General features: G+C 37.8%; 1 protein-coding gene across 1 annotated transcript; it reads left to right on the forward strand.

Annotated features, from left to right (window-relative positions):
- The first annotated feature begins 717 nt into the window (after positions 1-717).
- Positions 718-19,970, forward strand: LOC131396793 (zinc finger protein 570). The gene is made up of 5 exons (XM_058529216.1): positions 718-1,231; positions 1,989-2,160; positions 5,787-5,913; positions 6,257-6,352; positions 18,541-19,970. Exons 2-5 carry the CDS (start codon positions 2,056-2,058, stop codon positions 19,896-19,898), a joined length of 1,686 nt encoding a protein of 561 aa, XP_058385199.1. The 5' UTR covers positions 718-1,231; positions 1,989-2,055; the 3' UTR covers positions 19,899-19,970.
- The last annotated feature ends 7,519 nt before the right edge of the window (positions 19,971-27,489 follow it).

Here is a 27,489-nt window from a genome sequence, read left to right on the forward strand (position 1 = left end):
GATACCACAGGGTAGAATTCCCCATAGAAACCCGCATCCATTAGTCTAATCCTCAGAGTCTGTCACAGACACTATCATGTCACACTCCTACTCCACTCTCCACCAGTCATTCCCTTTCTATCATAGCACATTCTCACAGGCGACATCACAAATGTCACACACACAATAATAACACAAGCACACACAGTCACAGAATCGCAGCATGCCCACCCCAACACACAAAAGAATTTTACATAGTTACTCTCACAGAAACACACACAATGACAGAATCAAAGGGTCATGCACCAACTCACAAAATCACAGTCAGGTGACAGAAACTTGTTGTGAGGAGACAATAAAAACTTCAAATATAAACACTATTGTTCTAAGGGGACATAGAGTCAGAGTAAGGAGCCATGGAGTGCCAGCAGAGAGGTGTGATGGGGACGGCCTCTTTGGAGATGTGACATCTGTATCTGAATGTAAGTTGTAAGGGAACTTTGAAGATACCTGCAGAAGAGCCATTTTAGGAAGAGGGGACACATTCCCACCCACCATCACCAAATCACAAATCCAAGAGCCATATGCAAATCGCGACACCTAGACCCCTTCCCTGCCCCTCCCGTCTTCAAGGTAAACCAGTCCCGGAGCTAGAACGCCCGGGGGGAGGCGGGACTGGGAGGAAGTACAACGCGCACCTGCGCACTCTACTCCCTGCCCCCCCCCCGACTTTTTCGGGTACCCTCGCTCAATTAGGAGCTCGCCCCTCACCCACTTTGCGCAGACGCGCGCGCACTAGCGCCCGCACACAGACCCCGCCCCCCTGCGGCTGCCCCGCGGCTCGAAGTTCCCCGCCCGGGTTGCTAAGGTAGGAGGGCTCAGCGCTTGTGCCTGAGCACTTCAATCCCAACCGGCTCGTGTGTGGACCTAGGCTCGGAGCTGAGAGGATTCCGGGCTTCTGGGCTCCTTCTGCAAGGCAAGCGACAGGCCGGCGTTACGAGCCCCCAGCGAGCTGCGCCTGGCTCGTTGGACTCTGCCGCGCCGCGGCGTTTTCTGATCTGGACTACATTTCCCAGTGGCCTCCGCGAGCGCTGGGCCGGCGGCCCCTTTGTGTCTCCGGAGGCCGAGTCGCTTCTTTCTGGGCCCGCGGGGGCTGGGCTCCATCCGACTCTGGGGCGGGAGGTGGGCCGGAGTGGAGATTGCCGGAGCCTTCGCGGCGGGGACGGGATCTGCCCGCAGTTCAGTTCTGCAGGTAGGGAGTGGGCTGACGAGTGGCCTGTGGGTCACCCGAACGCGAGAGCCCCTGGGCCCTCTGTGTGACTCTGCGTGTGACGCCGTGGTTGATGCCGTGCAGTGTGAGACTGTCACACGATGTGCGTGTACACGTGTCTGTGTGACTATGGGTGCGAGTGAGTCAATGGTTGGTGCCATAGAGTTTGAGGCTGTGGGTGGGGGTGTTCCCGAGCCCTTGGCCTCTTTGTGACTGGCGTGTGTGAGTGAGACCGTCGGTTGTGATACTCTAGTATTTGAGGCTTGGGAGTATGGGAGAGGGTGACCGTGTGAGCCTGTGCCCATACCCATGGCCACTGACTGTGATGTGTGTAAGACAGTAGTTGGCGCTGTGGTTTTTAAGAATTATTGAGTATTGGGGGCCGGGAGGGGGGGTTACTGAGTGAAACCGTGTGCCAGTGAAACTGTGTGTATCTTAAAGCTAGCCGAGTGATGACAATGTTCGAGAGTTCATTGATTCGAGAACCACTGATCTATTGGAGAGGAGAAGGAGTGTGGAGTCAGAAAGACCTTTATTTAATCCTGGTGCTGTTACTTATTGTGTGTCTTTATGTAAATAATTACATTCCTGGGAGTTTTTGTTTGTAAAATCTAGAAAATCTGTTGTTGTAATAATAAATTAGGAAGTGATTTAGGCACGGGTTAAATTGTATACAAACAAATTCTTAGGTCTCCATTATGCTTTCTCTCTAATGGAAAGAATGCTCGTCTCTTAACAGGAGGAAAGCAAAGCTGAAAAATTCTAGGCTGGTGATTCTGGATGCTGCAAGGAAAGCCTGGTTTCTTATGTTCTCTTCTCCATCTCAGTCATCTAAGGACACTGCCATTTCCCAAGAGAAGAGCCAAGAGGAGGAAAGAATGGCTGTTGGACTTCTGAAAGCCGTGTATCAGGTGAGCTGGTGTTTTCTCTTTTCTGAAATATTTTCCTGCTTTTCCAAACAAGCAGACATTAACTTTCCTTCTGCTGAAACTTTTCAGGGCAACCAATCATGTTACTTCTTAAAACTTTCCAGTGGATTCCCACTTCACTCAGGATAAACGCTTAAGTCCTTGCCTTGGCCTGCAAGGCCCTACATAATCTGGTCCCTGACTATCCCTCTGACCTTATCTAATTTTTTCACCCTATCTGTAACTCACTCTCTCAGTTCCAGCCACACTAGCTTCCTTGTAGTGAGTTGAGTACATTCTTAACTCATGGCCTTGGGCTTCCTGTTTCCTCTGCCTGGAATGCTGTTCTCCCAGATACAGACCAACTTCATTCTCGTCTCTGCCCAAACATTATTCATTTATTTAACATATTTTTATTAAGAACCTATTAAGTGGGAAGGCTTAGTCTTTGGTCCTCTTCTCTGCTCTGTCTGCACCCACTCGTTTGGTGATCTCATCCTGCGATGTGCCCACAGCTACCAAATTGTATACAGCTCAGACCTCTCTCCTGAAATCCAGACTTGTATAACCAACTGCCTGCTCAGTATTTTCATTTGGTTATGTAATAGGTACCTGAAACTCAAATGTCTCAAACTGAGTGAAATGAGCCATTGGAAGTTTTGGGGCATAGGAGTGACGTGATCTGATTCTCATTTTAGTAGGATCACTCTGGCTGCTATTGAGAATAAACCAAATGGGACAAGGATAGAAACAAGGAAACCAATTAGGAAACCTACATACTTCCCTGTCTCAGTTGCTCAAGCTAAGTCTTCCATCAGGAGGGTCTGTGTATTCTACCTTCAAAATATATCCAGATTCTGACCTCTTTTCCTACCACCACTGCTTCTGTTGTGGTCTGAACCATCATCTCTCACCTGGCTTATTGCTGTACTCTCCTAACTTGTCTTTCTACTTCCACTCTTACCCTTTTTTAGTCTATTCTCAGCAGAGCAGCCAAAGTGATTCTGTTACACGTCATTCCTCTTCATGGTGGGGATAGAAATAATAGAAATTATAGACGACTCTTTCACATCGTTTAGCTGTAAGGGAAGAAGGGAAATGGGTGATAGGGAGAAACTGTGGTCAACAAGGTTTTTTCAAGATGAGTATATGTTGGTAGGCTTATATTAAAGATTCAGTAGAAGGGAATTTGAAGATGAAGAGGAGAGAGGAGGGAATTGCTGGGAGACTGTGCTTGAGTAGGTGAGAGGAGCTGAGCTCTAGTATACAAGTGGGGGGGTTGGCCTTTGCTAGGAAATTGGGCTGTTCATTGATAGTAGTAGAAACAAGTTAGAGTATATGGGCACGGATGCAGGTAGATGTGTAAATGTTGTGGGAGTTTGTGGAAATTCTCTTAGAATGGCTTTTGTTTTTTCAGTGAAACAGAAAGCAAGATCATCACCTAAGAGTAAGGATGGGGTAGAGGTATTGGGAGGGGAAAGTATCAAATGGTCGCTCAGGAGAGTTGGGGAACAGACTAGAGAAATGTATCATGTAGGTAGCATTTTGGCCCACTTGAGGTTAGTGATCATGAATCTAAAGTGAGACCAATTAGCATGGTTGGTATGATTTTTTCCAGCAAAGTTACCTGTGCAGGGTATGTAAATAGAATATGCTGAGAGATGGCTGTGGTTTAACCAGGTGAATACAGTTAAGTGAAAGAGCGGCAGGGAAGTAGAGGGTGTATGCCTGGGAGTGATTATAGCAAATGGTTGTGCTAGGAAGAAAGGGGATGCGAGGATGACGAGCAGTGAGAACGTGGTAAGATCAACGATTTGTAGGTTCTATGGGTTCAAAGAATTATCCTAATTGGGGTACCAAAGGGCAAAAGTTGGAATATAGGGGTGGAAGTCAGAGTGGGAGAGTTGAGATTATGGAGGGTGTGGGACTTACTGGTAATGACAAGGTCTGGGGCATGACCATGGAAGTGGATGACTGTACAAGTGTGGAGGACACCATTATTGGAGGAGAGGGGGTTGGAGAACTGAGAGGCCGGGTTGTTGGGGGTATTATCTGTATGGATATTGAAATGACTGAAGATTATGATAGGAGTAGCATTGGAGAGAGGGACAGTGAGCCAGGTGCTGAAGTGTTCAAGGAACGACAGAGAATTGGTACCTTCCGGGCATTGGTAGATAACTAAACCAAGGAAGGATAGTGATTGATATAGTCTGACTTCAAGAGATATAAAACTAGGTGTCTTTTAGGGAGGAGAGAGGAGAATGGTCTAGAAACAAGTATAGGTTGCAGAGAGGTCACCTGCTTCACCTCCAGTGCTGTGGTACAAGGGATGTGGGAAATAAGACAGTCATCACGTGACAGGGCTTCAGGGGAAGTAGTCCTCTCAGCTGGGAGCCATGATTCTGTAAGGGTATAAAGGTGGAGGGAACTTTGTTATGCTGCAGACTGGTGTGATTATAATTGTGGATGGATTCTGAAGCTAAGTACTTTTGTCATTTGTTAGAGGTCAAATATTTTAAGGTTAGCATTTAAGCTTCTTATATTAACATTGTAATTATTTTCATTATATAAATTAATTATATATAAAAAATATTTATACACTTTATTATATATATTTATATAAGCTAAGGAAAACATTTTGGAAGCATATATACCAGATGAACCAACTCTTAACAGGAGCATTTTTAAAGCATATGAGGGGTATTATTGCTAGCATAGAGAGGGAGAAATTCACAAACTACTTCATATAATTAAATAAGAAAAAAGGTTACCGAGTGTTGAAAAACACTTTAAGAATTTTTATTCTGTAGAGACAGCTTCTTTAACTATGACAAAATTGTATCAAATGCCCAATAAAAGTCTTTTTTTACCTTGACAGATTCACCACTTTTAATTTTATTTAAAAAAATTACATATACACATACACTCACACACACACACACACACACACACACACACACACACATAACGGATGTTAGTTTCATCAGCAACTGGTCATGTTATAGAAACCTGGATGCAAGTTTTTAAGAACTTTCCCTAGCCCCTGTAGTCAGAAGCAGTATTATGAGTGGAACACCCATTTCTTTACGCAAAATTTAAGTACTCTGGATTAAAGTATTTGAGTTTTAATGGAACTGATTTGCTCTGCTTGGTCTAGCACAATTTTCAGAGATATAGCAAGCACTTTCTGGTCTCATTTTTAATCCTCTTATAGCTTCGTGAACTTTTCAAGCCCCTCATTTATTAATTAAGTTTATTCTGTGAATATTTGAATGCCTCATGTGTGCCCAAAACTGTCCAGAAACTGGGAGTATGGCAGTGACCAAAACAAAAACATAGTCTGCCCTCATGGAGCTTACATCTCAGTGGAGGTGAGGGGCAGACAATAAATAACAAAATAATTATGTGCTGTGGAGAAAAATAAAGCAGGGTTAGGAGAATAGGGAACGAGGGGAGGGACATTGCTATTTTTACAGAGAATGGTCTGAGAAGTACAAAGCCCTGAGGGGGAACATTCTTGACATACATAAGGATGTAATATCAGAGGGAGGCCAGTGTGCCTGGGGCAGGACAAATTAGGTGAGTATGGTAAGAGAGGAGGTTATTTCACTTTGTTTATTTCATTTCAGGAGTTGGTGACCTTCAGAGATGTGGCTGTAGACTTCTCCCAAGAGGAGTGGGATTGTCTAAATTCTTCTCAAAGATGTCTGTACAGTAATGTGATGTTGGAGAACTACAGGATCTTGGTGTCACTGGGTGAGAATATCTTCTCCTTGCAGCATTGAGCTTCTACACATAAGGGGCCCTTGGCTACCACCATTGTAATTTTTGGATAGCATCTGCAGTTCTTCGCTGAATCTGAGGCTGAGTCTGCTGCCTGTGCCAAAGTGATGGTTTAATATTTGTGGAGTTAGCCGTGGACAGGTCTGTTATTAATCTATGTCTGAAGCTTAAGCTTCCCTATCCTTTGAATACCTGTCCTTTACACATTTTTCTCTGGCTTACTGTGAGCTTCCTCTTTCCTTATGATCAAAGGGTTGGATGTGAGTTCTGGGATATCCAAGACATGACCCAATTCTGTTTCTTTTCATCTATGCAGGACTTTGCTTTTCTAAGCCAAGTGTGATATTATTGTTGGAACAAGGGAAAGAGCCCTGGATGGTGAAGAGAGAGCTGGCAAAAGGCTTGTGCTCAGGTGAGTGAAGAGGAAATAGACAGGAGAAAGCTTTGCAGGTGACAGCTCAGCTTGACTCAAAGGTATCGCCTCTTCACTCTTCTTTGTTGGCATGTTCTTCTTAAATGTTTTAGGTCTTAGTAGACACTTTGGGCCTTTTAGAGTGTTCTCCCAAATTTGTTATTCTTAACTCTCTCTCCTTTCACACTTTGTCCCCCCTTTCTAATAACTCATTTATGTGTTCTCTGAGTCCCCTTCCTTCCCAGTTTCATAATCCTCTTCCAGTCTTTAAAAAAATCTTTTCCTAATCTGATAAACTTCTGAGCTGTACAGGCAGCCGTAACTGGAGTACCAGGTTCAAATCCTGACACTTAGGAGCAATAAAATTTTGGGCAAGTTACTTAAGCTCTCTGTGCTTTTGTTTTGTCATCTGTAAAATGGGATAATACTTTTAAAGTGCTTTGATTAGGGGACCAGCCTCGTGGCTTAGCGGTTAAGTGCGCCGGCTCCGCTGCTGGCGGCCTGGGTTCGGATCCCGGGCGCGCACCGACGCACCACTTCTCCAGCCATGCTGAGGCTGCGTCCCACATACAGCAACTAGAAAGATGTGCAGCTATGACATACAACTATCTACTGGGGCTTTGGGGGGAAAATAAATAAATAAATAAAATCTTTAAAAAAAAAAAAAGTGCTTTGATTAGTTTCTGTCTCATATTATGAACTCAGTAGCTGTTAGCTGCTATTATATAGTCATGTGCTGCATAATGATGTTTCAGTCAATGACGGACCACATATATGACGATGGTCCCATAAGATTAGTACCATATAGCCTAGGTGTGCAGTAGGCTATCCCATCTAGGTTTGTGTAAGTACACTCTGTGATGTTCACACAATGATGAAATCACCTAATGACGCATTTCTCAGGATGTATCCCCATCATTAAGTGACATGTGGCAGTAGTATCTCCAGATGCCTCATTTTTCTTTTAATGGTCCGTTCATTCATTCTTTCATTCCTGTAATCCACATTTATTGAATTTGTACTTTAAACAGGGTACTTGCAAGATGCTGGGTATCATACATCTATATAAATAATCAACCAATTGATAGGCTAGAGGTATAGATACAATACAGCTGTAAATGGCATATATGAAAAGAAAGCTGACATAAAGGGAGCTCAGAGAAAGCGGTGAGAAGCAGAGGAGTCTGGGTAACTGGGAAGATGATGGTCTTTAACAAAAACACAGGTCAGAAGCTAGAAAACATTGGAAGGAGAAGAGATGAAGAGTTTAGTTTGTGGTGTAGGAAGGATTTTCAGATAGGCATAGAAACCATTAAGGTAAAATGGAGGACTAAAGGTCAGAAGAAAATTAGGGTTATTGTAAACACCTCTGTCAACACCACTCCCCAACTCACCCCCCTTCCCTCTCCTCAGTCTTTTACGTCCTTGTTCAGTTTTCTAAAAAAAAAATTTCTATGTGGTACTGTAGTGTCAAAGAATATATGGTTAAATTTTATTTGTTAATTGTTATTAAATAAATAATACACACATAAATATATATTATGATATATATGTAGTTTCAATAATAATAGAACAAAAACCCATATACCTTCTTCTTAGCTTAAATAGAAAATTGTCAATGTCATTTTAGGCCCTTGAGGGCCCCTGCCTAATAATGTATCATTCCCTGCCCACGGCCCGTCCCCACCCCTCACTGGGTCACCATTGTCCTACACTTCTGCTTATCATTTCTTGGCTTTTCCTCATATTTGTGCCATATATCCCTAAACAAAATATTTATATTTGCATATTTTCAACTGTTTTATGCATGGAATCATATTATACATGTTATTCTGACTTTTTTTTTAACTCAAAATTATATTCCTGAGATTCATCCATATTGATTTTAGTAGCTATGGTTCATTGAATTTTTTTTTCCTGCTGAAATATAATGTATTCCACTGTGTAAACCACAGTTGATCCATTGAAGGTCATTTGAGTTGTTTCAGTTTTATGCTATTAAACATGTTGCTGCTAGAAACCTTATTATATGTGGCTGCTGGTGCGCGTATGCTGGAGTTCATATAGAGGATATAGCCAGGAATTTACGAGATAATGCTATTTTACTTTACAAAGTGCTTGTACTAATTTACATTTCTAAAAGCTGTGTGTGAGAGTATTCATTGCTCCACACTCAGAGTTGACAAATTGAAAAAATTTTTGCCAACTTGTTGGGTGTAAAATATTATCTCCTTATCCTTGCCATCTGAATTTCCTTGAGAACTAGAGAAATTGGGCATCTTTTCCTATTTATAATGGCCGTTTGGATTTCCTCTGCTGTAAAGTGCCTGCTCAAGTCTTTAGCCCATTTTTGGGAAGGTTGTCTTTTATATATACATTTGTAGTTTATATTTTTGACTTGGATATTTTGTTTTAAGAAACCTTTCTATATTCTGAAGTCCTATAAATATTCTCAAATTGTCTTCTAAAGATTTTCCTTTTATATTGAGGTCCACAAACCAGTTGAAATTGATTTTTGAGATTGAAATAAGAATTTAGTTTCTCTGCTTTATGAAAAACCAAATGTCCCAGACATGTATTGAAGAAATGAGCTCTCTTTGCTTGTTGTTCTGCATGTTACCTCAGGTTATAGTAAATTTATGGGTCTGATTTTGAGTTCTATCCCATTCCATTGATCTCTATTTCCTTATGTCACTACCACACTGTCTTAATTAAAATACTTTATTATAAAACAGTATCTGTTAGAGCAAGGCCCTACACCTTGTTTATGTTCTTTAGAATTTCTTGTTTGCCCTTTGACCATCTAAATAAAGTTTAGGGTCAGCTTGCCAGTTTCCACCAGAGAACAAAAAAAAGCTATTGGCTTTTGATTCAAATTTTATTTATTCTATATATCAATTTTGGAAACTTTTCTCTTTGTAAACTTCATTTATCTCTCCATTTATTTAGGTTTTAAAATTCCCTTCAATATGTTTTATAATTTTCTCCATAAAGGCCATGCACATCTTCTGTTAGATTAATTCCTAGGCATCTTAGTTTTGTTGCTGTGTTAAATGTTGTCTATATGTTCTATTTGTTGCTCATATATAGAGATGAAGTTAACTTTTATACATTGACCTTATATCTAGCAATATTGCCAAGCTCTCTCATTAATGCTAATAATTTTTAGATTTCTTTGGATTTTTTTCTGTGGGCAGGCATATCTGTGAATAATGGGAGTTCTTTCATTTAAAATTTTTGTACTCTGAGTTTCTTTTTCCTCTTGCCCTGTCTGAGATCTCCAGTATAATATGAGTGGAAGTACTGATAAGGGCATTCGTGTCCACTTCTGGTCTCAATGAGAGTGCTTTAGTATCTTGTTGTTAATAACTCTGACAGTTAAAGGTGTTTTGGTAGATACCCTTCCATTCCTGTTTGCTAGAGTTTTAACAAATGGTTTTCTATATCTGTAGATGATTAGACGCTTTTTAGTTTTTTCATCTATTAATGTGGTGAATTGTATATTACATTTTTAATGTTGAACCAACCTTGTATTCCTGAGACAAACCCCTCTTTATATATTTTTTTCATTCATAGCTGGTTGCTATTTGCCAGTATTTTCTTAGGTTTTTTGCATCTGTGTTTATCAGTGAGATTAGCCGTCAATTTTCCCTTCATGTACTTATCTTGTCAGATTTTGGCATCAAGGATGTCCTAGTCTCATAAAATCTGTTGGTGAGTATTCCTCTTTTTCTTCCTTAGAAGAATTTGTGTAAAATCAAAATTATTTGTTTTTTGAATGTTTGGTAGAACTTTTGTTTGTCTTGGCCTAGGAGTTTTCTTGAGAAAAGACTTTAATAATTCAATTTCTGTTGTTATAAGATTGTATGTTTTCTATTTCTCCTGTACTGATGGAGTTATGGTATTTTTTCTGAAAGTTAATACTTCTCGTATAAGTTTTCAGATTTATTAGATAAAGCTGTCCATTATTTTCTCTTCTCTAAAATTGCTAGTATATGTAATTTTGACCTCTATTTCCTTGCAAAAAGGGAGAAACGAATCTTTCCAGGGGTTTATCAGTTTTTGGTTGTTTGCAGACATTTTTCACTTCACTGATCCTCTCTAATTTACCTTTTTGAAAATTTCATGTATTTCTCCTCTTTATTATTTCATTCTTCCTACATTTATTTATGCTATTCTCTTTTTTTTACTTTTAAAATTAGAGTATTCATTGTTTTTGAGGCTTTCTCTTTTCTATTGTAAGCATTTAAGACTATATTAGGAGCATATTCTGCGTGTTTTGGTATGTAGTATTTTTGTTATCATGTATATCTAAGCATTTTCTAATTTCCATTGATTTCTTCTTGACCTATGAATTATTTGGAAGTTTTAAGTTCCAAATTTAAGTTTTTTCTTTGGTTTAACTACATTGTGGTTAGAGGATGTGGTCTGTTTAATATGCATTCTTTGAAATTCTTTGAAACTTGTTTTATATCTTAGGGGTTAATTTTGGTAAGTATGCTGTGTGTCCTGGAAAATAATGTCTGTTTTCTGCTTGTGGAGTACAGCATTTGGTATATGTTCACTGGGCTGAGCTCATTAGTTTTAGTGGTCAAATCTGTGTCTTTATTGATTTAAAAAAAACCTCTTTGAGCAGTCAATTACAGGGAGACATGTTAAAAACTTCTACTTTGATGGTTAATACATAAATTTTTTTGTAATTCTGACAACTGGTTCTTTATATTCTGACGATGTTTTATTAGACATATGTTTTTGGAATTGTCTTATCTTTCTGGTGAATCCTTCCATATATTATTGTTACCCTCTTTAAATCTGGTGATGATTCTTCCCTTAACTATTCTTTTTTTTTGTGAGGAAGATCAGCACTGAGCTAACATCCATGCCAATCCTCCTCTTTTTGCTGAGGAAGACTGGCCCTGAGCTAACATCTATTGCCAATCCTCCTCCTTTTTTTCCCCAAAGCCCCAGTAGATAGCTGTATGTTATAGTTGCACATCCTTTCTAGTTGCTGTTTGTGGGATGCCGCCTCAGCATGTCCGGACAAGTGGTGCTTTGGTGCGCGCCCGGGATCCGAACCCAGGCTGCCAGTAGTGGAGCGTGCGCACTTAACCGCTAAGCCACGGGGCTGGCTTAACTATTTTGCTTGATATTAATATACCTATATTAGCCTTTTTTGGTTAATATTTACTTGGTATAGTTTTTTCCACTCCTTTACTCTCTTACTTTCTGTGTGTTTCTCTTGTAAACAGTATATAGCTAAACTTTTTTTTAGTCTAGTCTGATAATCTTTATCTTTTAACTAAATGATGGTAGTTAACACGTTTTTTGGTATTACTAATAGAATTGGATTTATTTCCACCATCTTATTTTCTTTTATAAGTTCTGCTTTTTCCATTTTGTCTTATTTCTTGACTTTTTCTCCATCTGCTAATTTGAAAGTTATATAGTCTATTTCTGTGCTTGAATTGGTTACCTTAGAAAATTTAACATTTATAAACACCTTAACAAAATCTAAAGTTAATCCTTATGTTTATTTTCCTCTCTTAAAAATATGAGAACCTTAGAATATTTTAACTTCACTTACCCTCATTTCGGTTCTTATTTCTTTTTTTTTTAAAGATTTTATTTATTTGTTTTTCCCCCAAAGCCCCAGTAGATAGTTGTATGTCATAGCTGCACATCCTTCTAGTTGCTGTATGTGGGACGTGGCCTCAGCATGGCCGGAGAAGCGGTGCGTCGGTGCACGCCCGGGATCCGAACCCGGGCCGCCAGCAGCGGAGCGCGCGCACTTAACCGCTAAGCCACCGGGCTGGCCCCAAGGTTCTTATTTCTTTTAATCCCATAAACTACTATTTTGTTTCATGAGGTTATAAAATTAGACTATTATTTTGTTTAGTAAGTGCTGTTTAGATTTACCCATGTTTCATTTTCTTTTCTTTTTTCACAATTCTTTCATATATCCCAAAACTTTTTCCTAACTCAAATCCTTTATCCATAAATATACTATTCACATAAGCTGTTTTGTTATTGTTATTACTTTGCTCATTTGTTTTATAATTTATTTTGCTATAATGCATATGTGCATCATGTATATACAATACATACAATATATATATACAATCATAAATTGACAGTTACTAATCAGCACCTTAAAAGATACCATTCCATACTTTTTTTTTTTTTTTTGGTGAGGAAGATTGGCCCTGAGCTAACATCTGTTGCCAATTGTCCTCTTTTTCCTTGAGGAAGACTGTCCCTGAGCTAACAACATCTGTGCCAGTCTTCCTCCATTTTGCATGTGGGATGCTGCCACAGCATGGCACAATGAGTGGTGTGTAGGTCCGCGCCTGGGATCGGAACCTGTGAACCCCCAAAGCAGAGCATGCAAACTTTAACCACTATGCCACCAGGCCAGACCCACATTCCATACTTTTCTGGCTTCTGTTGTTGCTATTGAGAAGTCAGTTCTCACTAATATTTTCTTCCTTGCTACTTTTAAAAATTCCTTCTCCTTGCCCTTGTTATTCTATATTTTCACTATGATGTATCTAAATGTAAATTTCATTTTAGTTGCTCTACTTGGGATTTATTATGATTCTTGTATCTGACCATTCTAGTCTTTAATGGGTTCTGGGAAGTTATCTGTGGTTATTTCTTCACATAGTGCCACTCCCCTAGTCTCTGTATTTTCTTTTCCTAAAACTCTCCAGGGATAAATTGATGCTCCTAGCTTCAGTTCTCCCTTACTTACTTGAGAGTGCCTTCTGGAGTCTTTTTGACCTCTGAGAGTTTATCTTAATTTCTTCCGACTTTGCAACACATCTAAAAAGATATTTTCTACATTTTATACAACATTTTAAGTTTTTTTTTAACCGGGCAGGTTTGTCGTTATACCTAGTCTGCTATATTGCTGGACAGGGATCCTATGCAGTACTGAAAGCATCTGCTTACTCACTGCCGTGTTGCTCCCTCCAATTGTATACCCATATACACTCCCTCTGATGAGAAAGAGTGCATCCACACCTTTTGATAACATGATAGATTAAATATAATTCCACAATGTGTTTTCCCAATTTACATTGATTTGAATATATATTTATAAAGTTGAATATATGAATATATTAAATGTATGAATATTTGTAAAGTTTCTTCCTTATTAAGGATTTTATTATTTTGCTTATATTAAAAACAGATTAAAACATTTTTTTTAATTTTGGTGAAATACATGTAACAAAATTTACTCTCCTAACCATTTTTAAGTGTATATAGTTCAGTAGCATTAAGTACATTGATATTGTTGTGCTGCCATCACCAGCATCCTTCCACAGAACTCTTTTCATCTTGTGAAATTGAAACTCTGTACCCATGAAATAATTCCCCATTCTCCCTTTCCCCAGCCCCTGGCAACCACCATTCCACTTTTTCTCTATGAATTTCATTACTTTAGGTACCTCATGTAAGTGGACTCATGCAGTTTGCCTTTTTGTGACTGGCTTATTTTGCTTAGTATAATGACCTCAAGGTTCATTCATGTTGTAGCATATGTCAGAATCTCCTCCTTTTTTAAAGCTGAATAATATTCCATTTTGTGTGTGTGTGTGTGTGTGTGTGTGTGTGTGTGTGTGTATATATATATATATATATATAGCACATCTTCTTTATGCATTCATCAGTTGATCGACACTTGGGTTCCTTCCATCTTTTGGCTATTGTGAATAATGCTGCTATGAACATGGGTGTACATATATCTTTTTGAGACTTTGTTGTCAGTTCTTTTGGGTATATACTCAGAACTAGAATTACTGGATCTTATGTTAGTTCTATTTTTAATTTTTTGAGGAACTACCATATTGTTTTCCACAGCAGCTCTACCATTTTATATTCCCACCAATAGTGCACAAGTGTTGCAATTTCTTCAAATTTTCACCAACACTTATTTTCTTTTTTTTAAATAGTGGCCATCCTAATTGCTATGAAGTAGTATCTCATGGTTTTGATTTGCATTTCCCTAGTGATTAGTGATGTTGAGTATCTTTTCATGTGATTGTTGTCGATTTGTATATCTTCTTGGGAGAAATGTCTATTCAAGTCCTTTGCCTATTTTTAATTGTGTTTTTGTTGAGTTGTAGGAGTTCTTTACATATTCCAGATATTAACCCCTTTTCAGATAAGTGATTTACAAATAATTTCTCCTGTTCTGTGGGTTGCCTTTTCACTCTGTTGATTGTGTCCTTTAATGCACAAAAGTTTTTAATTTTCGTGAAGTCCGATTTGTCTGCTTTTTCTTTTGTTGTCTGTGCTTTTGGTATCATAAGAAGAAATCATTGCCAAATCCAGTGTCATGAAGATTTTGTCTAAAGCTTTTGTCTATTTTGTCATGAAGATGTTTGCTTCCGGAGTATTTTAGTTTTAGGTCTTAACATTTCCTCCTCTTCAATTTTTTGGAAGAGTTTGAGAAGGATTGGTGTTAAATGGGTGATAGAATTCACCACTGACACTATCTGGTCCTAGCCTTTTCTTCGTTGGGAGGTTTTTGATTATTGATTTAATTGCTTTGCTAGTTATGGTCTGTTCAGATTTTCTATTTCTTTATGATTCAGTCTTGGTAGGACAAATTCTTAGAATTTGTCCATTTTATCTAGTTTATCCAATTTGTTGGCATACAGTTGTTCATAGTACTCTCTTACAATCCTTTTTATTTCTGTAAAATTGGTGTAATGTTCCCTTTTTCATTTCTGATTTTATTTGAGTCTTTTCTCTTTTTTTCTTAGTCCATCAACTATCATCAGTTTTGTTGATCTTCTTGAAGAACCAACTGTTGGTTTTGTTGATTCTGTCTATTGTTTTTCTATTCTCTATTTTGTTTATCTCTGCTTGAATCTTTATTATTTCCTTCTTGTAGCTTTGGGTTTAGTTTGCTCTTTTTCTAGTTTGCTAAGATGTAAAGTTAGGTTGTTGATTTGAGGTCTTTCTTCTTTTTTAATGTAAACATTTACAGCTGTAGATTTCCCTCTTAGCATAGGTTTTGATGCATTCCATAAATTTTGGTATGTTGTGTTTTTATTTTCATTTGTCTCAAGATGTTTTTTAACTCCGCTTGTGATTTCTTCTTTGACCCATTGGTTTTTAAAGTGTGTCTTGTTTAATTTCCACACATTTGTGGATTTTTCAGTTTTTATTTTGCTATTGATTTCTAGTTTCATTCCATTATGATTGGAAAAGATCCTTTGTATGATTTCAGTCTTTTAAAATTCATTAAGGCTTGTTTTATCAGCTAACTATAGTCTGTCCTGGATCATGTTTATTTTTTTGATGAACTTAAGGAATTAAAAAAAAATTCTTGCATTGAGTTTGCCAAACTGCAAACTCTAGAGAACACTGCTCGACAAGACTGTGCTCATTTCGTACACCAGCCACAAGTTTGAGGATTCTCAGGGCCGCTCTCAATTCTAAGAAGCTGGCTACAAATTTGGGGGTGCCTCAGGTTTGATAGTTCACTAGAATGACTCACAGAACTCAGGAAAGAGCTATATTATGATTACAGTTTTATTGTAACAAAGGATACAAATCAGACCCAGCCAGAAGGAGAGACACCAAGGGTGAGGTCTGGGAGGGTTGCAAACGTGAAGTTTCTGTTGTTCTCAGGGGCTCTCCAGACATCTCAGTATTCAAAAGAACATTGTCAACCAGGGAAGCTCTCTCAAGCTTCAGTGTCCAGAGTGTTTTTGTTTGTTTCATTATGTAGGCATGATTGAGTGAATCATTGCCCAATGTGACTCCATCTCCAGCACTCCTTCCCTTGCTCAAAGTCAGACTGATATCATGATGGCTCAAAGCTCCAACTCTCTAATCATACGGTTGGTCTTTCCGGCATGGCTAGCCTCCATCCTGAGTCATCTGATTAGCAGAAAATATCTAGGGCCACATCATGGGTCACCTTATTAGTATAAACTATTAGGTGTGGTCCAAGGGGCTCACCATGAATAACAAAGACACTCCTTCCAGGAGTTTAGAGGATACCTCCTGGGAACAAGGGACAAAGGCCTCCAAATTCTTTATTACACAATTCTTTTAAAAGATCTTGAGGCTCTGATTGTAATTGAATGGATGTAATAGATAAATTTAGTGAGAGTTAATGGTTTTACATTCTTCATATATGAAAGCAAAGTGTGCATTTTCTCCCTTTATTCAAAAATTTGGGGGGTTTCTAATTTGAAATTAGAAAATTTCATTAGAATTGTAAAGCTTTTGCTCATGTCTCGTAAGGTTTATTTCTCGGGTATTTTCCCTCTTCATTATTGTCTTCAATGTTAAAGGTATCTTCTGAGGTTATTTTCTTTATGCTTTCTTCTATTGCTTTCTAAAATTGCAAAATAATACATTCTTATTTGAAAAAAATAATATAAATAGTACGATAATCTCCCCCATAGCATCTACATTCTATTGTGTGCCTTTTATTTATCTAATGATTCATTTGTGTTTTGCAAGTCACAACATATACATGATTCTTTTTAATGGTTACTGTTATTAGCCATTGTTGTTATTAATTATTTTTGTGACGTTTCTTGACTAATATATTCCAATACTATTTATGTTATTTTGGTAGTGTATTTTATTCTTTTCAGTATAAATCATTAAACAAGTTGATTTTTATTATAACTTTTAATTTAATATCATGTGCCAGTAATGTTCTCAGCCCTGATTTTTTTTTTTTGCTTACATTTGCTCCTTCTTAATCTCTTTTGCTTTCTTCTCTTTTCCCAAATATCTTAATGTTGTAGTTCTCTAGGATTCATTCCTGACTCCTTTCTCTTCTCTTTATCTACACTCATTCTCTTGATAATATAGTCTCTTTAAATACCATCTATATGCTGGCAACTCCTAATTTAAAATCTCTATTCCAGACCTCTATCTTCAACCCAGTCTCATGTGTCCATCTGCTTTCTCAGCATTTCCATCTCAAAGTCTAAAAGACGCCTTAAGTTTATTATGTTCAAAACTGAGCTCCAGGTCTTCCCTACCTCACCACCTAAACCTGCTGTATGCATGGCCTTTCCCATCACTGTTGATGCCTGTTCCATCCGTCCATTGCTCAGACCCTGAACTTTGAAGGCATGCTTGTCTTATCTCTTTCTATTACATTTCATCTCCAGTCTTCCAGTCTTTCAGGGTATCCTCTTGGTTTTTCCTACAAATTCACCTAGAATCTGACTGCCTTGCTATACCTCCACTGATATCTCTCTGGTTTGAATCATCATCATCTCTCACCTGGATTACTACAATCATAGGTCCCCTTACTTCTCCCCTTACCCCTGCCTTCCAGTATTTTCATTAAACCGTAACTAGATATCACTCCTCTCCTCAAAACACTTCAGTAGCTCTCCATCCCACTCAGAGTAAAAGCCAAATTCCTTAGGAGGCCTATAAAGCTTAAATAATCTAGTTAGCCTTGCCTCCTGACTTCATCTCCTACTACTTACTCCTCTCCAGCTGCACTGGCCTTCTTGCTATTTCTCAAACATATCAAACATGCTTCTACTTTTAGGCTGTTTATTCTGCCTAGAATGGTCTTTCTCCAAATATCCAAATGACTAACTTTATCTCCTTCAAATCTTTGCTTAAATATTAACTTATTAGTGATTCCTTCCTTTGACTTCACCTGCATTCCTGATCTCTCTTATGCTGCTTTTCTTTTTCTGTAGCACTTAGTACCTTCTAACATACAATAAAATTTACATATTAAGCATTTATTTCCTGTCTTCCCCAAGAATATAAAGTCCATGAAGGTAAGGATGTTTGTTTTGTTTACTATGATACGGAAAGCATCTAGAACAGCACAAGGTTCAATGACTGTTCTTGAAATAAGCAACTATAAGAATGGAGGTTATTTTAGTGCCTGTATTATTCATACATGCATAAAATTATAACCAAGTCCAACCATCTCCATAATTTCTTCTTGACCTGAGATTTACCTTACTGGTTTTCTTATAATTCTAATCATTCCTTCTCAAGTTTCTGTCTGACCTATTTTCAATTTCTGTTCTTACACACTTCAGAACTACAAAAGCCAATGTTCTTGTGGGTTTTATTTGGTATTAAATTCATATACTTCACTTTATAAATGTACTTTCATAAATGTACCTTCTGGTACATAAGAGAGGAGACATTTTTTTCTTATTATTTTTCAGGCTGGGAATCTATGTGTGAGACTGAAGAATTAACCCCAAAGCAGGACATTTATGAAGCACAATCATCTCAAAAGATAATAGAAAAACTTACAAGCTGTGGCCTTGAGTACTCCAGTTTGAGAGAAGAATGGAAATGCGAGGGCCATTTTGAGAGGCAACTGTTGAATCAGAAAGCATGTCTCAAGGAAGAGACAATCACTCATGAAGAAGCCCTTGTTGATGAAAGAGGACAAGAATATAACAAATCTTGGGGAAGTTTTCATCCGAACACACTACTTCATACACAAGAGATAATTCCCAAAGAGGAGAAAGTACATAAATATGACACACATAAGAAAAGCTTTAAAAAAAATTTCATGGCCGTTAAGCCCAAGAGTATGTATACAGAGAAGAAACTTTTGAAATGTAATGACTGTGAAAAAGTCTTCAGCCAGAGCTCATCCCTTACTCTTCATCAAAGAATTCATACTGGGGAGAAACCCTATAAATGTGTAGAATGTGGGAAAGCTTTCAGCCAGAGATCAAATCTTGTTCAGCATCAGAGGATTCATACTGGAGAGAAACCTTATGAATGTAAGGAATGTAGGAAAGCCTTCAGTCAGAACGCACACCTAGTTCAGCATCTGAGAGTTCATACTGGAGAAAAACCTTATGAATGCAAGGTATGTAGGAAAGCCTTCAGCCAGTTTGCCTACCTTGCTCAACATCAGAGAGTTCATACTGGAGAGAAACCCTATGAATGTATTGAATGCGGGAAAGCATTTAGCAATAGATCATCCATTGCTCAACACCAGAGAGTTCATACTGGTGAGAAACCTTATGAATGTAATGTCTGTGGGAAAGCATTTAGCCTTCGTGCATACCTTACTGTACATCAGAGAATACATACTGGAGAGAGACCATATGAGTGTAAGGAATGTGGGAAGGCCTTCAGCCAGAATTCACACCTTGCTCAACATCAAAGAATTCATACTGGAGAAAAACCTTATAAATGTCAGGAATGTAGGAAAGCATTCAGCCAGATTGCCTACCTTGCTCAACATCAAAGAGTTCATACTGGAGAGAAACCCTATGAATGTATTAAATGTGGGAAGGCTTTTAGCAATGACTCATCCCTTACTCAACATCAGAGAGTTCATACTGGAGAGAAACCTTATGAATGTAATGTTTGTGGGAAGGCTTTTAGTTACTGTGGATCCCTTGCCCAACATCAGAGAATTCATACTGGAGAGAGGCCCTATGAATGTAAGGAATGCAAGAAAACCTTCAGGCAGCATGCACACCTTGCTCATCATCAGCGAATCCATCTTGGGGAGTCCCTGTCACCACCCAATCCAGTCAATCACCAAGTCCTATAGACCCTATCTCATCAATATTTCCAGAATTTATACTCTTTTCTCCATCTCTAATGTTGTCACCCTGGTCTAAAATTCATCTCACCTGGATCACTGCTGTAACTTTCTAATAGGTCTTCCTGTATCAACTTTTGGTCCCATTAAATTCATTTCCCATCATGCAACGAAACTGATCATTTTGAAGTATGAGAATACACACATCACTGCCTCCAGTTAAAACTTTTTTTGGCTTGCTATTGTTCTTAAGCTAACGTTCACAGTCTTTAAAATTATCTGTGAGGCGCTTCATTATCTGGTCTTATATACCTTTCAGCCTTATTTTATTCCAGTCTCCCTCTCTGGGCACTAGGCACTTCCCCGGACTAAGAGCTTAGATTTGGAAAATCATAGCCCCACCACTGCTGTGGCATTGTGTGACTTTGAGTAATTTGCTTGTCTTATCTAAACCTCAGGGTTTTTTAAATTTTTAAAATAGGGGTAAAGGATACTATATTGTAGAAATGTGAGTATTAAATGAAATAGTGTCTGTTGTAGACTGACGCATATTAAGTAAGAAATTTGCATGTAAGGTATTTCACATAATGCATCAAATATAGCAGATATTGAGTAAATAATAATAGCTAATGTGTGTTGAGTGCCTACTATGCACCAGGCACTGTTCTACATACTCAGCATTTAGTAACTCATCTATTCCTCACACTAAAACAAGATTCCATAGTGGACAAAGTAGAACATCCCTGGCAAGCAGCAGGTCAGAATTGGGAAAACCTAAAAATTTTGGAACATAAGTGGGAGCCTTTGTACTCTAGGTGAGTAATCAGTATAGACACAAGTAGTAGAATTAATAACACTTAGAACCAGTTTTAGCAAGTTTCTAAAGAGAATGAATTGGATAAACCAATTAAAGTAAAGAAAATGAGGATTCACTGAGAAGAATACAGGACTTACATTTAGATAAAGAAATGAATAGAGAGCATTGCAATTAAGTCCAAAAAACCAATAAACATAGAAATTCATACTGTCCCATAAAAAGGCACCAGGCTTAGGTAATTGTATGGGTAAATCTTAGGAAATTTCAAAAGGATTTAAACTGTTCCATACCATAGAAAAAATATAAAGTTTATAATTTTTTTATTCACTGGTTGTAAAATTGAAAGCAAAAGGGGATTGAGGGAAGAAAACTACAGACAAATATATACATATAGGCCTGCATTCATTCAGTGAATATTGAGTAGCTACTATTTGCCAGACACTGTTTTAGGCATGAAGAGACAACAATGATCAATACAAAGACCATGGCCTCATGGAGTTAAATTCCAGAGGCTGAGATAGTTAATACAGGCATACCTTGTTTTACTGTGCTTTGCTTTATTGTGCTTTGCAGATATTGCATCTTATACAAGACCCTCCATCAACAAAAAGATTACAACTTACTGAAGGCTCAGATGATGGTTAGCATTTTTTAGCAATAAAGTATTTTTAAATTAAGGTACGTACCTTGTTTTTTTGGACGTAGTGTTATTGCACACTTAATAGACTACAGTGTAGTGTAAACATAATTTTATATACTCTGGGAAAACAAAAAGTTCATGTGACTTGCTTTATTGCAATCTTTGCCTTATTGTGGTGGTCTGGAACCAAACCCACGATATCTCTGAGGTATGCCTGTACTTAAATATAAAACAACAAATTTTCTAAACCCAGAAAACTGAAGAAGAATAAAAAAGTTGAGGAGTATTATATAGTCTAGGTTGAAGAGCCTCAAGATAATAAAGTTATCAGTTATTCCTAATTAACAAATTCACTGCATTTCCAACCAAAATGCCTCAATGGGCCTTTTTGCCCTTTAACCTCACAACTTTGTTCTAAAATTCATCTATGAAGTATGAAATCAAGAACAGCAAGAAAATTATTGAATCTGATCTGTCTGTAGAGATTTTGCATATGATAAAGATGGATCATACTATTAGAGAAAGGATGTGTTTGGGGGTATTCGTACAGTACTGTTGGAAGTGGTTGTGTTTAGGATAATTTGGCAATATCTAGTAACATTGAAGATGTGGATACTCTTTGACCCAGCAGTTCTACACTTAAACCTCTACGGAGTCTCTCCTCATGTGTTCAGAGAGATGTACATGAAAGTCCACTTCAGAATTGTTGGTGAGAAGGAAGTTTAAAGCAATCAAAATAACCATTAGGGTGAATGTAAGTTAAAACCCAAGTTAAAATGAATGAACTAGAGATAATTCTATCAACATGCATAAATCTTAAAAACAATACTAATGAAATTGAACTAGAGACTATTTTGTATGATATGGTACCACTTATTTATATAAAGTTTGAAGACATGCAAATCACTGCTATGTACATTTTCCATGGCTAAATACCATATAGAAATAGTGTAATAACATTCATGGAAATAATCATCAAATGCAGAACAGTGGTGGCCTCTGGGGAGGGAGAAAAATGAGATTAAGGAAAAGATGCAAAGGGAGATATCTTTTAATCATTTATTTCTTTAAAAATTAAGCAGATATGGCCAATTCTTATAGATTGATAAAGCTGGTTGTGGGTTTATAGGTAGGTTCTTATTCTCTGTATCTTTCTGTATATTTAAACTATTTCATAATAAAAAAATAAAAGACAAATAATGTTTGCTTTTGTCAGTTATTAACTTATTGTACCTCAGGTGTGCCACTGATGTTCCCATCCATATTCACCATTCTCTTCAGAAAGAAGCTCACAAATAATTGACTTCTAGATGTAATCATTGTTAACAATTTGGTGATTATCCTTTCACGTGTCAGTGTTTTGAAAATGACTGTATTTTTACATTGAGGGTTTTATAACCTACTTATTACAAGTTTTTTAACCATTGTTCTTTTCTCCACCCAGCTTTATTGAGGTATGATTGACAAAATTCCATATATTTAAGGTGTTGTCTTGACATGAGTACAGCCGTGTTTGGCCGCTCCATTGACCTACAGCCACCAGCACAAAAAGAAATACAAAGCTGCTTTCTGTGTGGTGGGAACTGGCCTTTTCCCGGGAACTGGCCTTTCCCCCACGGAGAGAGTTGCAAGTTGTAACATTTCAAGGCTCTTGGAGCGCATAGCCCGGAATGGACTGGCCATCTGTGCCGGGCTGAGACGATAACCAAAGAGAACAATGCACGTACACAACTACTGGGCTGGGACGTTAGCCAGGGGGCTCAGTGCACGTACGCCACTGATAACCATTTGTGCATGGAAACACTAAATGCTTGCTCTGCAAACTCTGTAATTGCTTACTCTGAAAATTACTGATGGTATAAAAACTGCTGGAAACTGAGCCCTAGTGAGAGTTCCACCTGTGGAAGGGACACCTTGCCCAGGACGTGTGATCCTTGCCCAGCCGTGTCGATTGACAGGGCTCTCCCGGCACTGGGGCGTGGATGTTGTGAGTAATTGATTTGATGTGAAGTAATTGATTTGATATGAAGTAATTGATTTGATGTGTTCTCTTTTCGGTCAACCTGGTGTTTCTCTTTCTGGTTGATTTGTGTCATTTCTCTTCAGCCGATGTGGGTGTTTTCCCTTTCCAGTCGGGCTGATGTTTTTTCCCTCTTAATACTTGACCTATTTGGATCTGTTTGCAGACTATCGCCTTTACTATCCTCTATATAATAAAATATACCTTCAGTCCATTTGTTTGGAGTGGAAAGTGTCTTTTACATCTCCGATCGAATCCCCGAACCTCTCATAACAGGTGTACAACATGATGTTTTGATATATTTATACATTGTGAAATGATGACCACAATCAAGCGAGTTAGATCCATCATCTCACATAGTAACCAATTTTTTGCATGTGTGGTGAGAAAACTTGAGATCTACTCTCTTCTGCAAATTTCAAGTATACAATACATTATTATTAACTACAGTTACCATGCTGTACATTAGGTCTTCATAACTTATTCATCTTATATGTGAAATTTATACCCTTTGGTCAATATCTCCCCTTTCCCCCACCTCCAGCCTGTGGTAACCACCATTCTCTCTGTTACTATGAGTTCAACATTTTTTTTAAGAGTCCACATGTAAGTGAAATCATATGATATTTGTCTTTCTGTGTCTGGCTTATTTCACTTAGCCTAATGTCCTCCAGGTTCATCCAAGGTTTTGTAATGGCATGATTTCCTTCTTGTTTAATGGTGAATAATATTCCATTGTATATATACCCATATTTTCTTTATTCTTCTGTCTGCAGACACTAAGGTTGTTTCCATATCTTGGCTACTGTGAATAATGCTGCAATGACCATGGGAGTACAAATATGTCTTCGAGATTCTGATTTTATTTCCTTTGGCTATATACCCAGAAGTGGTATTGCTGGGTTGTATGGCAGTTCTATTTTTAATTTTTTGAGGAACCTCCATACTGTTTTCCATAATGGATATACCAACTTACTTATTCCCACCAACAGTGTACAAGCGTTTCCTTTTCTCCATGTCCATGCCAACACTTGTTATCTTTTGACTTTTTGATAATAGTCATCCCAACAGGTGTGAGGTGATACCTCTTTGCCCTTTTTGTGGTTTTGATTTGCATTTCCATTATAATTAGTGATGTTGAGCATCTTTTCACGTACCTGCTGGCCATTTGTATGTCTTGTTTTGAGAAAAGTCTATTCAGGTCTTTTGCCCATTTTTAAATTGTATTTTTTTTCTATTGAGTTGTATTAGTTTCTTATATATTTTGGCTGTCAAACCCCTTATCAGATATATAAATCATATTTTTCATATCTGATAAGGGGTTAATAATATTTTCTCCCATAATTTGCCTTTTCGTTTTGTTAATTGATTGCTTTGCTGTGCAAAAGCGTTTTAGTTTGATGTAGTCCCACTTGTTTATTTTTGCTTTTGTTGCTTGTGTTTTTGGTGTCAAATCCAAAAAATCATTGCCAAAATCAGTCTCGAGCTTTTTCCCTCTGTTTTCTTATAGGGAGTTTTATGGTTTCAGGTCTTACGTTTAAGTTTTTAATGCATTTTGTATTGATTTGTATGTGTGGTGTCAGGTAAGGGTCCAGTTTCATTCTTTTGCATGTGGATATCCAGTTTTCCCACACCATTTATTGAAGAGACTATCCTTTCCCCATTGTGTATTTTGGGTGCCTTTGTCAAAAATTAGTTGATCGTACATGCAGAAATAAATCCATCATCATTCTTAATGTTTACAGAGCACTATTCTGTATGCACCAGGATTTATTAATTCCCTGTTGTTTCCAATCTAAATGTCTAAAATTTTCATGGGCCAATTACTGTCCTTTCAGAATTCAGTTTTCTCAGATGTTAAAGAGAGAGAATTTTACCTTTGTCATAAAACTGTTATATGAATTTATGATAACACATTAAATGCCTAGCGGTACTTAATGGTGGCTATTATTATTTTATAAAATGTACAGAGGGAAGGAGAAAGGAAACTGGAGAAGGGAAATGGTGTGAGGTTATTACAGTAGAAACGTGATGCAGACTGAAATTTACTTCAGATAGCTATGTGGCATTCAGGAACAAAGATACACAGTAACTCTGGATTAAAAGATGTATGCCTAAATTAATTTAGTTGCTACGGTTATAATCAATATCCAGCAGAATTTTTATTATGTTGGTTTAAATATTTTTTATTATATGTATCTTATTTACAAGTCAAATGGAAAAACATAAGCAATTAAAAATATCAAAGAAATCGTTTGCCACTGTCAACTTAAGAGAGGCCCCAGACCTACATACCTGCGTGATTGAGAGTATCAACAGGAAATAGCAGGGCAGAATGAAGGGGAGCACTTGTCTACCACACTCCAACACAGTGGAGTGAAAGTTAGCAAAAGCAGTGAATAAAATTTATTGTCCTCTCCTTATTACCTCACTAACATCCCTTAGCTTGAGATTCATAGATGTACAGTAGTTAAGGAAATAAATACTGAATTTAAATACTTTGGTTATAAGTGCCTAGGATCTGGAATATCACTGTGCTGCTTAAATCCAATGCTCATAAACAGCTCTGAGGTGGGCTGTGCTCACCAGGCAGCCAGGTATTGAACAAGAATATGCTCCACAGATTTTAGACTGACAAGTGGATACAAATTTAGACTTCCCAGTTCCTAAGGCAATTTCTCTCTTCATCTGCTTCTCTCTCTACTGAATAAAAAAATATATTGGATCACTAATTGTCAGAAAAGAGTTAAAATAACTCTAAGCTCTTCTTTTGTCTGGGGTCTTTCCAATCTCTGAGGGCTTCCTTCTCAGTTTACTGAACTAACTACATCAGCACTGCCCAACAGAAATATAATATGAGCCACATATGTAATTTCAAATTTTCTAGTTGCCAAATTAAAAATGTAAAAAGAAATAGGTAAACCTAATTTTAAAATATTTTATCTAACAAACTATATCTAAAATATTTCAACGTGTAATCAACATAAGAAATACTGAGACAATTCACATTTCTTTAATTCAGACTAACTACCTTTCAAGGGCTCAGTAACCACATATGGCCAGTAGTTACCATATTGGACAGGTGGAACTAGACTTTTATCAAAAGGAACAAGATGATGGAGGAAAATTGCTAAATTTATGAAAACACTCTAGGAGTGTGAGTTGGAGACCAATTAGAACAAATGACACTCAATGAAACAGAATTCAGAGAAAAAAGGGGAGAACTTTTCTAGAGCTCTAATTGTATTCTCAGTGCAGTAACAAGGGAGAGTTCTGGAAACTAAAAAAAAAAAAAATCAAAGATATGACTCAAAGAAGGAAAGAAAGAAAGAAACCGGTGAGCAGAATGTATATTGCAGGGCCGGCCTGCTGGCATAGTGGTTAAGAATGCGTGTTCTGCTTTGGCGGCCCGGGATTCACTGGTTCCGATCCTTGGTATGGACCTACTCACCTCTCATCAAGCCATGCTGAGGTGGTGTCCCACATAGAAGAGCTACAGCTCTACAGCTATGATACACAACTGTGTACTGGGGCTTTGGGGAGAAAAAAGAAAGAGGAAGATTGGCAATAGGTGTTAGCACAGGGCCAATTTTCCTCAAAAAAAGGAAAAAAAAGTGAGACTATTACATGGTAGAGCTTTAAAAAAAAAGAATGGATATTGGAGACATTTTGAATATCTATCTGAAAAATTAAAAATCAAATGGCAGGAGTACCAATAACCTCATTTGAAGAAGTAAACTGTCAGATACTGTCAGGAAGGGAAGGGGGCTCAACCTCACCAATAACAGTGCAGGATCCTTGTGTGTGTGTCTCTCTCTCACTGTGTTTCATTTCTCTGGATGCCTTGCTGTCGTGTGGGAAACCACTGAAAGAACTAAAACGAGGAACAGGTAAAAGAGGTTGTCTCTCAAAGGTGAGAGTGTAAATAAAACTTCTTTGAAGGGTATTGGGCAGTCTTAAAAAATATAAAATGCAAATACCCCAATCCATGTCCACGTGTGTATATATCTTGTATATTATAAATAAACATAAGGAGAAAATTCACCCTTACCAGTGAAAATGAAACAAATTGATATAAAAGGCACAAGAAGAAAGAAAACTGGATAGAAAATCAAGAACAAGA

This window comes from Diceros bicornis, chromosome 34, assembly GCF_020826845.1.
Source record: "Diceros bicornis minor isolate mBicDic1 chromosome 34, mDicBic1.mat.cur, whole genome shotgun sequence".
Classification (NCBI taxonomy): Eukaryota; Metazoa; Chordata; class Mammalia; order Perissodactyla; family Rhinocerotidae; genus Diceros; species Diceros bicornis.

Excerpts from the sequence above, each read along its gene's own strand:
- LOC131396793 (XM_058529216.1), top strand. The coding sequence starts at position 2,056 with ATGTTCTCTTCTCCATCTCAGTCATCTAAGGACACTGCCATTTCCCAA. Across the intron at positions 5,914-6,256 it reads CAGGATCTTGGTGTCACTGG|GACTTTGCTTTTCTAAGCCA; the intron begins GTGAGAATATCT and ends TCATCTATGCAG. Across the intron at positions 6,353-18,540 it reads GGCAAAAGGCTTGTGCTCAG|GCTGGGAATCTATGTGTGAG; the intron begins GTGAGTGAAGAG and ends ATTATTTTTCAG.